We start from the raw sequence: 14,328 nt of genomic DNA, 5'->3' as shown, positions 1-14,328 counted from the left end.
GTACCTCATTTTGGTAAACTAGATTGAGTGCCAGATTCCTAATTGGACCTTGCTGGTCCCCTTTACTAAGCTGCCCTGCTGGAGTAGGTCTCCCAAAGTACTTCTAACCAACCATGTTGACACTTACCTACGAGCTTGTTGACTTTGCCAAGGCATGTATACATTTGAGTGAAATTGCTTTGATTTCAATATTGCTTGTAAAATCTATATCTCCAGAACCCTTGTGGATCTTTTTCATTCTAGTGTCTAAACTCTTATCATAATAAAGTCTATTTTTATAAATTGGTGTCGGATTTCTTGAGTGTCCTGTTGATTTTCTTCAATTGTGTTGGTGCTGTGTAAATGCTTAACCCTTGTTCCTCTGTGCAATCCTTGCTGCTCATTGCTACAGCTACCAAGTTTTGAGCTGAGGGTTTTACAGACGAAACCTGCCGCATCTAAACAGGTTGGTATGTTTATTACATAGTGAGGTCGCACAGCCACATCATATAATACACCCCAAATCCTCACAGTTTTGATTTAAAAAAAACCTAGTGTAACGTAGGTTGTCATCTGGGAGTCCCTATGGTAGCCAAGGAGGAGTCCTGCTTAGTCTTCAGTCATGGTAGGGAGTCACAAAGGGCAGCCCTTCTGGGGTTTTAGCAGCACTTGATAAAGTGTTACGCCTAGGGTTTAGCCTCCCCTTCCGGTATGGCCCTCGCTTGCAGTCATCCGATTTTTAAATTCTGATCACCATAGATGAGGTAAGTAGGCTCCTCCTAATTACATCTAACTATTCCTGGCTATGATTGCTTGAAACCTGATCCTGTCTAATGGCACCTGCCTTTACATGATGGAGATTGGCTAGATCTGTTTGCACTGTGGACATGTTTGTGCCTGCGCTCATTTGCCTGAAGGCTTCTCTTTGATGTTGCCTGTCTGTATCGTGTCAGAGACTTACGAGTGACATTGTTTCCTTGCAGGAATCTGGAGAAGGAGATTTCCTTTGATTTTGGACCCCAAGGAGAGTTTTCATATTTGTATGGCCAGTGCTATGAACTCTCGACCAATGAGTACGTATCATTTATCTATATCTAGAAAATAATGGGGGAAGGGACAGAAAGACCCAAAGTGGGCAAGAGAGACCGAGGAGGATGGTAAACTAGCAGAAAGGTGAGTGAATGATAAGAAAATGGCAAGAAAGAGCAGGGGATGGGAAGCGGGGACAAAAAAAGCCATGAAGAGAAAGATCGGATAAACTCTGCATTGGGAGAGAGAATGGGACTCTGAAGAAAACAAAGGTGAACAAAACAGAGTATATATATAGCGAAAATGCAATGAAAGTACAAAGGATTCAGAAGAGGAAAGGGTGAATGCAAAGTCCGTATGAGAAGAAGTGTAGCTAACTGAGTAATGGAAAGAAAAGGGTTCCAGAGGAAAACCAAGGGAGAACAGCATGAGGCCAGAATTTAGTAAACAAAGTAAAAAGATCATGAAGGCCACAGACGGAGGCTAGAAAAATGGGGGTGACAAAGGGGCAGAAGAAAGAAGAGAGGGGGAGAAGAGGTATAACAGGACTTAGAGAAAGGGGACTGAGAGAAAGAGGGTAAAACTGGTTAAAGAACAGAATTAAAGCTATTATCATTGAAACAGCTTACTGATGCAAGAAGAGGAAGGAGTGGAGGGAAACACACCGATTGCTGTGCAGAAGAAGGTAGGGAGGAGGTTCTGTGTGCAGGTTAAGGTGTGGAAGAGAGGGAGAGTCCTACTTTATTTAAAATGCCAGGTGCAGACAGTGTACCTCTCCGGGTGAACACTTTTTCTGCTGGCTGATGGTCTATATAGAGCAATATATCAACAAATTGCATGCTTTGTTGTCTTATATTGGTTAGTGAGTTGAGCTGCCAGGAAGATCCTAGAATAGAAGCTGATCCAGGAATAGGAGTGCTGGTGGGGGATCACCCACTGCACATGAACCTCCTGTTGATGACTGTTTCCTACCCACTACTCTATGTACTGTAGAACTGACCTGCTGTCTACTTGCTGCTCCAGCAAAGGAGCATATAATTTTATCCAGGTACATCAATCCTAATGTGCAGAACCCCTTTTTTTTCCAGAACTGTGATTGACACATCTCTCTTCGAGAATCCATTTATTCCATTACTGGGTCTTCTGCAAGGGCACCTACACGATAGCCTTCAGTACCCACTTCCTTTTAGGTTCTTAGACCTACACATAACCTTTTGCTATCCCAGTACTGAAATCCAAACGCTGTTCATTCACATCAGTCCTTAACTGCAACATCCACTGGGTTTCAAGACTGTGATTAATGCGCAGATCTCCTAGTGCATTTCGTCTTGGTCTCCAACACCCATCATTCCAGTGCCGGAACAAAAACGCAGCTCATTAGAGAGCACCTCACTCATGTTCTGCAGAACCGATAAATAGGACAGCTTTTCCAACGCATTTCACTGCTAAAACGAAGCTTCCACTTTCATTTTACTAATGGTAGCCTAACGCAGCTCTTAGTCAATCAGGTACCTCAGCCCCTGTCATTGTAAATTTGCCTCCGACTTAAGTCAAGGCGTAAAGATTTATTGCTTGAGAGTGAATGCGCGATACCAAAGGGGATGATGGACGGAGTGTTTGAGCAAATCACGCACCCCCCCCCCCCCCCCCCACCCCCCCTCCCCAGTCAACTGATCTGGGTTTAATACATCATCATTATTTAGCTCACTCCACCACCCCAGTTCAGACATGACCATATGCAAATCAGTTTGACCCTGTGCCTCATGGGAACAGTCCAGTCCAGCCCGAACTGCCAAGCTATGTCTTCCCTGGACCAGAAACAAGCATCCTGACAACGGTTTCTGGCTAATCAGCCGTCATCATCCAGGCTAGCTTGAATCCAGTGACAAAGTGAGCAAGGGACCCACGTCTGGGCATACCCTGCCAACTTAGGGCGAACAAAGCGATACCAAAGGGGATAATGGACGTAGCGCTTGAGCAAATCAAACGCTCGCCCCCAGTCAACTGATCAGGATTTAATCCATCATCATTCTTTAGCTCACTCCCCCACCCCAGTTCAGACATGGCCATATGCAAATCAGTCATATGCAAATGCAGCAGAGTTTTTGCAAGAATAGTGTTTGCTAGTTTCTCCCAGAAAGTCGTGTTTGGAGCTAAAGAAAGTTTATTATGGTTTTGCACTGTAAAGTAAGTATTCCCTGACTGCTTCTGCAGTGTCTGAAGATGTCAGGTTTGTGTGTGCTGTCCCTTCTCATAGTGTACTCCTACTTGCCCACATGCTTTATACATGCTCTGTCAGAGAGCCAAAGGCGTTAGTCTACTTGTGTACCCTGAAACCCCTTAAAGAGGCCTGGGACAGTGGACACTGTAGTTGTAGTAGTAAGGCAATGTGGCATAGTAAGGCTGGAGACATGAAAAGGGGCAAGCCGTGCCACGACAGTTCAGGTTAAAGGTGCAGATGACCTCGAGAGGGAAGGGAGAAAGTTGAGCGATGTAGCAGGCTAAATCTTAAGAAGTCTAGGACTGGGTGAAGAGAAACGATGATGAAGCATGACAAGTTAAATAGAGATCCAAGCTAGGCTTAGAGAAGAGAAGATGGGGAGAATGTGTATAAACCTTGAAATGAGAAGGACAGATTGGCAAAAGACTGATGCGAGACTGCATGTTAAAGCTGGGGCAAGCGTGACAAAAGCGCATATGGCATGTTGGAACACTGTTGGGTGCATCTGGAGAAAGAGTAACTGGTGAACCTGGCTAAAGCTGGAGATCAGCAAAGCAGGAGCGAGAGAGAGAGGTGAACGAGTACAGGGTAAACCTGGAGTTGAAGATTGGGATGAGCTAAACTGTAGTGAGACTTGCAGGGTCCATTAGGGGATATCTAGATAAAAGGATGTGAGACCATGGTGAAACAATTATGCTCGAGGTAAGCAGGATGGGGAGAAAAGTAGAAAAAAGAAAACATAAGTGCACTGTAAAGCTGCAAACAAAGAGAATGGAATTGTACAGAGTAGAAGGCCCCAACAGTATTTCTCTTCACTATTCTGTTTCTGCCGCAATTCTGTTTCCTTTTTGTCTCATTAACTATTACTGTATACCCTTTGATTCCCTTTAGATACGTGTATCGGTTGTGCCCATTCAACAGAGTCTCTCAGAAACCCAAAAATGGAGGCTCTGAGACCAATCTGGGGTAAGTGACCTGAGTTTGAAGGGGAATGTTTGGGGGTTAATCTCTAGCATTTCTTTTCTCAACAGTGTTAACTTCTCTGGTCTGCTACTATGTCTATGCTGCGTTAGGTCTTGACACATAGTCCCTTGATTGCTGCTGGGTTATGTCTGTTCTTGCTAGATACGAAGGCCACACCTGAAGAATGGCACAGACCAAGAGTGGCAAGTTGATAGGGAGAGTAGATTTTCAGCACAGATTTGGATTTGAGTATGCTGTACTAGAGGTTCCAAGATGGAGGGTGCAGCGGAAATTTAAATCAGAAGTACATTGGTACTTGTTTAGTATTAAATTATTTATTGTTGAGAAATGTCATAAGGAAATTAAAGGTTCGAGGCATGTGGGTTGCTGAATTCATATCTTGTGCATAGATCGCCGCCTAGTGTTGGGTCCGGATGATTGCACTTGTTGTTGTCTTGGAAGAGACTTCGAAGTATCACAAGATAGGTGACTCCTCCCCTGGACTACAGTGCGCATGGGCATCCTCTCCATCCTCAGATTGTTCACCATTGGGTTCGGATGCAAACTCCTATACTCCAACTTTGGAAGCGAAAACAAAACTTTTCTAAAGGCCAAAAGGCATTCAATTCGACGGTATTGTTCTCGATCGGTACCTCTCTACTCGATCCAGCCTTTCATCTCCAAGCTGTCGTCGACGCGGGCCGTTTGGCCATTTCGACGCCACGTGAGCCAACCGTCGATGGAAAGAAGCCTGTTTAAAAGGTGCCCGCAAATCCACGCCTAGTTCCCACATACTGATAAGCACTCAGTATGCAACAAGTGCCTTTCCCCAGACCATAAAGAGGAAAGCTGTCCACCCTGTGCACAGTTTCGATCCAAGAAAACTATTTGGAACCGACGTGCAGACATGCAAGAAATGCAGCGACAGGCACCAGACCCGGAAAACATCTTCGATGACGACCAAGAACTTCAAGAGGCGCCAGATTCGGACCTAGAGATCGTCACCGTAGAGGACTACTCGGACTCCGATGACGAGATCCCACCGGGGCAAATCGTGAGTACCCTGCCCCCGACACCATCTACCCCAATAACAACGGCTCCAGTCAAGGCATCGCCAAAAGGTCTTAGCCAAGATCATAAAAAAGTTTTGATTGCCCCGCCATCCGGCTCGGCCCCGAAACCGAAACCTTCGGAAACCCCAGGGCCCAGTAACATCGTCCCAAAGAAGGTTCCAGTGCCAAAGAAGGTCGCCGACCCGAAGGGCGTTGATCCAAAAGCGGCCAAAGAGCGTCGAGCCGAAAAAGACTGTCGACCCCAAGAAGGCCGTGCAGCCCAAACTTGTCGACCCGAACAAGGCCACACAACCCAAGGGCGCCGAACCAAAGAAGGGCGCCGACCCCAACAAGCCTTCGGCACCGAAAAACGTCGACCCGACAAAAGGCGCCGTACCGAAGCACGCGTCCAAACCAGAACGTCCTCTCTGCCCAAAAACACCGGATCCGAAGACACCAGTCGATCCAAAAAAGACATTCGACTCCGGAAAGGACACTCAGCCGAAAAAACAAGAGTCCAGTCGATCCCAACTAAAACATCGACTCGGGAATCAACACTTCTCCGAAGAAGCCTACGGAGCACAAAAAACGCGTCGACCCGTAAGACAGTCGACCCGAAAAAAGGCCCCGAGCCGAAAAAGTCGGTTCCTAAACCTAAAGTCATCTACAAATCAAAGCCTAAGACTCAACCCAGGACTGTTGAAGAAGAACTCTTCCACCCAGATCCCTCTGACGACCAAACAAATAATTTTTATTGACCCACAGACTGGTAAAGTTACCATCCTGCATAGGAAAAAGAGGCCTTTGGACTTTGAACCTCAGTCCCCTATTCCACTAAAGAACAAGCATTTACAATGCAACGGTCTCGCCTTTGCAAAAGTTAGAGCTTGGCATTGTAAATGACAACACTTTTATTTATGTGTTGGTTTTGAAAACAGATAAGTAAATGGCATTGCCATTTACAATGCCAATAGCTTATTTTCTCGCAAATGAGAGACCTATTGCCAGCATTGTCTAGTGCCATGGGTTAAGTCAATGTTAAAATTGGGGCACACTGCATTATACAGGCGCTGATTCCCCTATGCAAAAAAATATACTCATGTAATGAGCACGGTGTAATTAGCAGGTGCATAATCTTCTCAAAGGCGCAGCAGTTTTGCTGTGATAGATAAAACATGCTTCTAGGCTCTGTGACAATTTATAAAGTTGCGGAATACCTAATTAGCACCTCTTCAGAACGGCCTGTAAACCCATTTTTAGCCAACATACTTAAATGCGATGTATACACCACCACGTGGCATCATTTTTTCAAAACAATGCTCCCAAAGATCACAGAGGGAGAAAGATTCCCGAGGGGGAACCCCCGTGAACCCACAGGGAATGAGCTGGGTCCCTTTCCATGTTGCCCTCTGTGGAACAAGTTGCATATTTTATCCAGCGCCGGGTATGCTCGCAGGCTGCTTTCTTGTCCTGCACTGTGTGTAGCACACAAATAATTAAACAACCTGCATGTGACGTGTACCACTGTTAACCAGTTCCATGAACCGCTGTAAGTAGTGTGGACTGTAGATGGACTCGGTCGCAGTGCGTGCAGTGGCACCGGGGTCCCTTGAAGCCAGATAACTGTTGTACATTGCTGCCAATGGGAGTCAAAGGGACCATTGACTTTCCTGCACCGGGGCCCATGACATCCTTGCTAAGCTACTGGGTGGATGGCCCCAGCCAGCCCTGAAAGCCTGAGGTAGAAATGGCTGCACATGGAAAAGGAGGAGGGTTTTTAGCGAGGATAGTTTACAGGTGGGTGGTGTAGGCTGGTGCAATGGAGATAGAAGAAATGTCAGTGGAAGGTGATATATTGGATTCTATGCGACTAAACACACTATGTAAGTACTGAGGCGAGCAACTGAGTGAATAAACAAGTGAATATGTTATTTTTTATTAATAAAAGTGCTTCCAGCCCAGCACTACCGTGTGGTGAGGAGCTCCCGGTGTGCTGTGCTGCAGGGCCCTGTCGGGGTATGGAGTGCTTCCAGCCCAGCACTACACTGTAATGTATCAGCTCCCCGTGTGCTGCAGGGCCTTGTCGGCCTATGAAGTGCTGTATAAGTGTAATTCAAAGCAATACAATCGTGTTAATGTATTATTGATGAGGTAAGCATTTTGTGATTACAGGTCAGACTCTGATTACGTCAGAGCCGTGAGGGCTAGGTGAACAAACTTTGCCTTACTTATTTCCAGAATCATCCGCAGCTGAGCTAGGCTAGAGTGGAGGGTACTCACGCACTGCCCGGGCCTCGGTGCGCTCCATTGATTACAAAATACTCGCACTTGGTAAGGTAGCGTTGTGTGTAATATGTTCCAAAAAAGCACTTAAATATTCAAGCACATATTTCAAATTGTATTTTTAAAGCATTTGAGGACATAAGTATCAGCATCGACAATCCGGGCCAATATATTCTCCAAAATAGAACTGACTATGTGCACTATGCGTAAATTACAAACGTCAGAAGATTACGTTAGCGCCTCTGCTGTTGACTGCTAGCGCTAGCCCTGGTGGCGGGAGAGCGTTTCATGAAACATTGGGCACATGGGAGCAGCTCGTGCAGGAAGGACAGCAGGCCTGTATATTTGACCCATGGCATACTTAGAAACCGAACGGGTTTCCCCTGTAGGCCCGTGTGACCATCCAGTCCGATTGGACCAACAGTCTACCAGGAATGAACCAATGAGCAAGGCGACATTGAGCCGACCAATAAGATCGGAGGCTTGGATGGGTGACGGTGAGACACTTTATATCTACACTGCCTGTGAAGGGGAGACTAACCAATTAACGTGGAGAATGAAGTGGACCAATGAACAAAGACATAGAAATATACCATTCCACCATGTGCAAAGATAGGCATCAGTGAGCGATAGCTGGGCCCCTTCACAATGAAACTTAATAGATGCGTGTTTGGTTTGAGAACAGGATAACCATTTTACAACCAAGACAAAAGATGCACATCCGGTGAAGTGAATATGTAAGACACATTAATGTCATAATGTCAAACGTTCTTGTATAGCGCGCAACTCACTGTGAGGTCTCATGGCGCTAGCAGCGAACGAAACCGGTAGGTTCAGACAGCAATCCGAGACTAGTAGCCCCATGACTACCTTCCACAACCCACTAACACAAGGTCTTTAATCTTGAGCTTTCACCTCATTGTCAAAGCACAAGCAGGTATGCCATACTGGCCACTTCTGTGGCCCCACCTTGACATATGCAAGGATTCATCCTCCCACCCCTATTTCAAACAGCTCTTCGTGTACTATATTCATGCACTTTAAAAAGAAGCGCAGCCCTTTTTCTTCGGGGCCACACAGACAGTGCATTGATACTCACACAGCGTTCTGGGCATGTTGTTGGGGTAGGTTTTCCGTGTGCTCGAGTTTAGAAATCCAGATGCTCTCAGTGGGGAGTGCTGCAGCTGCCGTGGGTGATGGTGGGGGTGGTGGAGCCCGCTAAACTGCACTTTCTTTCTCTACGGATCGAAAGTTTACGAAAGGCCTAAACGGGCACGGTTAGAGGTCTGTCGGGTTACTTAAGCTCGGCAAGTTTAAAGGGACAGGTTAGAAGGCCGGAAGCCCAGTGGGCAGGATTAAAAGGCCAGGCAACCCAAGATGGCTGATCTCAGCCTGGCAAGATCTCAGCGCTGCATGTTTGCGGCTGTTCTCAGCCTGGCATGTATCTATGAAGGTGACCTCAGCCTGGCAGCACCACGGGTGGGTGATCTCAGCTAGGCAAGATCTCAGGCTGGCAGGGATGATGGTTTCTGTAAAATGGAATCAGTGCGGGCGACCTCAGCCTGGCCGCCCTGCGGGTGATCTAAGACTGGCAGCAGTGCAGGCGGTCTCGGCCGTGCAGATAGGGGAGGGATCTCCAAAGTGGCAGCACAGCAGGTGATCTCCGGCTGGCAGGTGTAAAAGTGTTCTCTACCACAGCAGCACTGGAGGTTAACTCGGCGTGGCAGCGGTGCAGGTGTGATCTCGGCTGGCAGCGTTGGTCACAGGTTGACAGCCCCGCAGGTGATCAAAGACAGGCAGCGATGCAGCGGTTCTCAGACTGGCAGCAGCGAAGGTGATTTAAGACTGGCAGTAATGTCGTCAGGCTGGCAGCAGTACAGGAAGGACCTCGGGGCTGGCAGTAGTGCAGCGGTTTCCAGACTGGCAACACCGAAGGTGCTGGCAGCGGTGACGTGGTCTCAGGCTGGCAGCAGTTTCCAGTAGCAATGAAGGAGGCCTTCACTCTGGCATCATTGTAAATATTAGCCATGCGGGTGGCAGGGTAGCTTCTCTCCGGACTGGCATCGGCGAGGGTGGCCTCAAGGCTGTCAGCAGGTGCTCTCAGGACCGACCGCAGCAGGTGACATTCCAGGTGGCAGAATCCGAGCACACGAGAAATACAGACTGGCAGGACTGGCTTAAGCACACACTTTAACTTCCTTTTTATACCGTTTTATTTAAATAAAAAAAAGACACCTGAAAAGCCCCAACCGCCCAGGAGACGCCAGTGCGTCTGCAGAGGTGCAAAGTGAAGCTCTTTGCACCTTGAGCCCCTCCCCTATTCTACAGTGCGGCGCCCCCCCGCAGAGATAAACCAACGCCACCCTGCAGGCTCCTTTGATGTGCTTATTTGAAAGAGGCGAAATCCCGGGCGGAAGTCAGGCAGGCCGGGGCGGGACGTCAAGACACACCGGAAGCACGGGCGGGCTCCCGGTGAGAGAGCCTCGCACGCACAGAAGGAAGAGACTGCCGCCGCCTGCAACGAGCCCTCGCCTGGAGACGAGTACCGGTGAGTGGGGGCCTTTGCTGAGCTGCGAGGGCGGGGGGGGCATGTGTGTGTGCGTGGGGCGGCGGGGGGCTCTGTATGTGTGTGAGCGTGCGTGCGTGTGTGTATGTGTCTTGGAGTCTGTGTATATGCGTGCGTGTGTGTATGCGTGTGTGATGACGGGGGGGGAGAGTGTGTGCGAGCGAGTGTCTGTGTGTGTGTATGCGCATGCATGTGTGTATGTGTGGGGATGTGCACGGCGCGGGAATTGCTGTGAATGTGGACGGAGCCGACGTGCGCGTGCACGAGGTCAAATCCACAAGTTAAAGCGCGTGGCACCCTCTTGTCCTAATCCCCCCGAAGTCGATGACTATAGTTGTCGAACTTGGACAGCATCCTACGGATGCTAGTCCAGCTCGACCTAAAAAGGACTTTGGAACTTCTCCTTCTAGACCCTTCATTCCTTTTCAACCTATCATGCCTACTACTCCTTTCAATCCTCTTATTCCTTACTCTCCCTCTCATCACAGGGACAACAAGGGCAACACAGGGGATGAGCCACAGCCTCAATATGACTTCCCACAGGACCCTGAACCACAGGAACCATGGGAAGAGCCAACTGACCCTTACAACACCCATCCCATCCCGGACATGTCCTCTTATCCTACTAAGCCGTCTCCTACTGATGACACCGTAGTTTTTAATCAGCTCATAGACAGGGCTGCACAGTTCCACAACGTGGATATGCATAACGACCCTGTTGAAGAAGACATCTTTTTTGACACCTTCCCTATATCAGAAAAAAGTGTCAAAACACGTCCCATGTTAAAGGGAGATCTGAAACATGCACCTGACATATTTAAGGACACAGCCAGGGCACGGGTAATCAACCCCAAAATAGAAAAAAAGTATAGGGCAGCCCCTACAGACCCTGCTTGCATCAAAGGGCAGTTACCACTTGATTCACTGGTAGTGGCCAACGTACGTAAAAGAGCCAACTCCCAAACAACCGGGGAGGCATCTCCCCCAGACAGAGTCAAAAATACTAGAGGCATCAGGGAAAAGAGTAGCGGCACAAGCCTCCAACTTGTGGAGGATAGCTAATACACAAGCTACTTACCAGTATGCATCTGTTCTTGGCATGTAGGGCTGCTGACATTCATATCGCCCGCCCTCCTCCCCGGTGCCTGTAGCAGCTGCAGCATTCTCTCTGGCATGGCCATCTCTTACTTTGCTATCTCCATCTCTGCCACAATGGCGAAAAACAATATGAGGATGGAGAGGATGCCCATGCGCACTGTAGTCCAGGGGAGGAGTCGCCTATCTTGTGATACTTTGAAGACTCTTCCAAGACAACAAGTGCAATCATCCGGACCCAACACTAGGCGGCGATCTATGTACAAGATATGAACGTCAGCAGCCCTACATGCCAAGAACAGATGCATACTGGTAAGTAGCATATTCCTTTTAAAAAACACTTTGTAAAATCGTTTATTCCAAATAGATTGATTAAAACAAATCATTTTGGATAATCACAAACAATGAATAATTTCTCCAGTCGCATATCTAACATCATATAGCTAATTTAAATATCTACATGATAACCATATTAAGTTCTAGTGTATATCCTGAAAGTCATAATAATAGTCTTAATCCGATTTGAAATAAAGACAGAAAAAAATACAAAACCCAGTCTTGATTTCGTTATTATACATAGAAAGACTTCCCCTGAATTAGGCCTATAAACCTGGCAGTGCAATGACAAGGGTTTCCATAGAGAATAAACTAACTAGGGCTTCCCTACACAAGGTTATACCACAACTGTTGAAAATGTCGTCGAATATGTTTTATTCCCTTGTCCAAAAAACAGTAGACCATCTAAAAGAAGGTATGTTCTGCTATATCACATTGTTCGTTGTTTAAACCTATCTTTACTTTTAGACCAGGAATCCTCTATACTGGGTCAATCCCTATGCAGATGCATACAATTATCTCACACATTCCCTTGTCTGGAATTTTTTGGCAGGTAGGGAAGTACCCTTTCATTGCACAAATATTCAAGCAAAAGGGCCTCCATTTTTTTAAAGTGACAAATAAGTTCAATATCAATGTAGGCGTAGTAATCAAACCTTTTCATTTAAAATTTCCTTCAACTTTACCACAGAAACCTTACTATATATTTTAGTGTTATCTGAAAGAGACTATTAGTTATAGATTAGTTATAGATTCCTTACCTCCGAGATTACCCCCAGGCGTCAGACTGGAACCAGAGAAATTCTTTTTCTTAGCAGTACCCCTGCGCTTCTGTAGGTGGCGTCGGTCGACTCCACGTTCGGCGTCCTTGTCGCCGGCATGACGTTGCAGCGTCTACTTGAACGCCACCCCTGCGCGCTGACGGCAGTTCTTCCTTTTCCGCACCAGCCAGCGCAGATCTGGAGAGAGTGTGCCCCTCAGTCACTTTTTGACTAACTCTTTTTAGGTCTCGGGCCTAGCGTACACTGTGCAGCAGTGTCGCGTAGCGAGAATCCTTTTCATGGGGTTTTGAAAATGGACCTAGGAATTCCACACAGCTCGTGCGTATTGTTTCCTAGGTCCATTTTCATTGGCCTTTGCGTGCGTGTACTTTTAAAACAGAACACACAATAGGCCATGGGCGGTCGCGTAGCTACGCCCATGGCCTATTGGTGTCTGTTACGCGCACCAAAGGCCATTTGTCTTCAATTATCACGGCCGTCATGGCCGTGATAATTGAAGACATATGCTCGCGTTGGTGCGCGCGCACCACTCACAAACTTTTTTTTTTTAGATTCATTTCACAGCGAACTAAACGCTGATGTGGTGTTTAACTTACTTGCTCCTTTTTATTTTTCCTGCTGCTTCTGCTTAATTTGTGCCTCTGTTGTCCTGTTCTTGTTTTTGCCCCATTCTGCTGCCTTTTGTTCCCCCTCTTGCCTTCTGTACCCCAGTAATCTACCGCCGCTGCTCCCCTGCGAAGATTGAAATACTGCACCAGTACTGGGAGATGTAAGACTTTAGCAACCGGCTGAAGACTTTCACCACTCGCGGGCATTTTTTTTTCTTCCCGCCGCTTGTTTAATTGTAGTTACACAAACTCACTGCGCGATGCCGGCGAGAAGTTATCGGTTGTGTTATTTGGGGACTGGAGTGAGTTTTTGTTTTGCTTCTTTGGAGGCAGCATAAATAAAGGTAATAAAAAAATTAAATTTTCGTTTACTTTCAATTATCTTGGCTTGCAAACCCTCAAATTAAGAGTAAACTGAACTCAACGGAGCTTTCACCTAGAAACTGTGCAGTAAAATAAAACGAGAGCAAGGTCAGAGAGTGGATGTATGTACGAGCCACGGCGAACTGCGTCACTCCAGGTACACCTTGCAGAAACAATGTGAATGTTTGTGGGGGAGGGGCAGGTGTGTAGTGAGCTCTGAGCCACAGGTCCGCTCCAACCCAATGATCAGTGCAGGGCTGTGAGCCAGCTGCGGATGGAACCAGTGCGTGTCTCAGGGTCCCTCTCATCGCACGCAGCGCTCCACTCAATGGGGCCCCAGCCCGGTTTTTCTTGCAACAAGTGTATCACTAACTCCTAGCCCGGGGTAGCACAGTGCAGCCTGAAAATCCAAATCACATGAGCACCGCAATGCCCCTTCTGTCAACTGAAATACCACAAACAAATCTACCGCATGTGAACAAAAACTAAGGATGTGCCACCTTTGTTTTTACTTGTACGCTTCTCCTAATTCTCAAAAATACATACGTCATCAAAGCTTTGAGGTGTTGCAAAGTTCCATGTTAGTTAACCATCCGCGTAAAATAAGAACTGACATGAGTTTTCTGTTTAACAGTTTAATTTGTGCTGAGCAAGTTATGCACTCGGACACATACTGGTCGCGAGTTACCGGCGTAAAGGGCAACATGGCAGGCGCTCGCATACAAAACACTCATGAGTTACCAGTACCAATCAGAGAGAAAAAATGCACAAATACATAGGGAATATGGAAGTACACCCCATTTCGCAATTAGAAAGCATCAGTCGGCCAGCTCTGAAGGGACGGGGAAGCCCACACTGCACTGCAGAATGTCATTCATGATTCTACGCCTCGCCCACCACATGGACCCTCACTTTCAGTCACTGAAGCCACATTGCCAACTCACGCCGAAGAACCAAGCGAATTGTCCGTGTCAGACACGGGAGAGGGGCGCTTCTGTGAAAGTGGCGTCTGCATCTGGAATTTCCTTCCCCAGAACATCTAAACCCCCTC

General features: G+C 47.3%; 1 protein-coding gene across 1 annotated transcript in view; it reads left to right on the top strand.

Annotated features, from left to right (window-relative positions):
- PRKCSH (PRKCSH beta subunit of glucosidase II) overlaps window positions 1-14,328 on the top strand; it is a 313,184-nt gene that overhangs the window by 222,183 nt on the left and 76,673 nt on the right. The window contains exons 13-14 of the mRNA XM_086962739.1: window positions 963-1,052; window positions 4,121-4,195. Coding sequence (XP_086818865.1) covers window positions 963-1,052; window positions 4,121-4,195 — 165 coding nt within the window. The remainder of the gene's footprint in view (window positions 1-962; window positions 1,053-4,120; window positions 4,196-14,328) is intronic.

This window comes from Lissotriton vulgaris, chromosome 1_1 (assembly GCF_964263255.1).
Source record: "Lissotriton vulgaris chromosome 1_1, aLisVul1.2, whole genome shotgun sequence".
Taxonomy (NCBI): domain Eukaryota; kingdom Metazoa; phylum Chordata; class Amphibia; order Caudata; family Salamandridae; genus Lissotriton; species Lissotriton vulgaris.
Note: the sequence above shows the minus strand (reverse complement) of the source record. Positions and strands in the feature narration are given on the sequence as shown.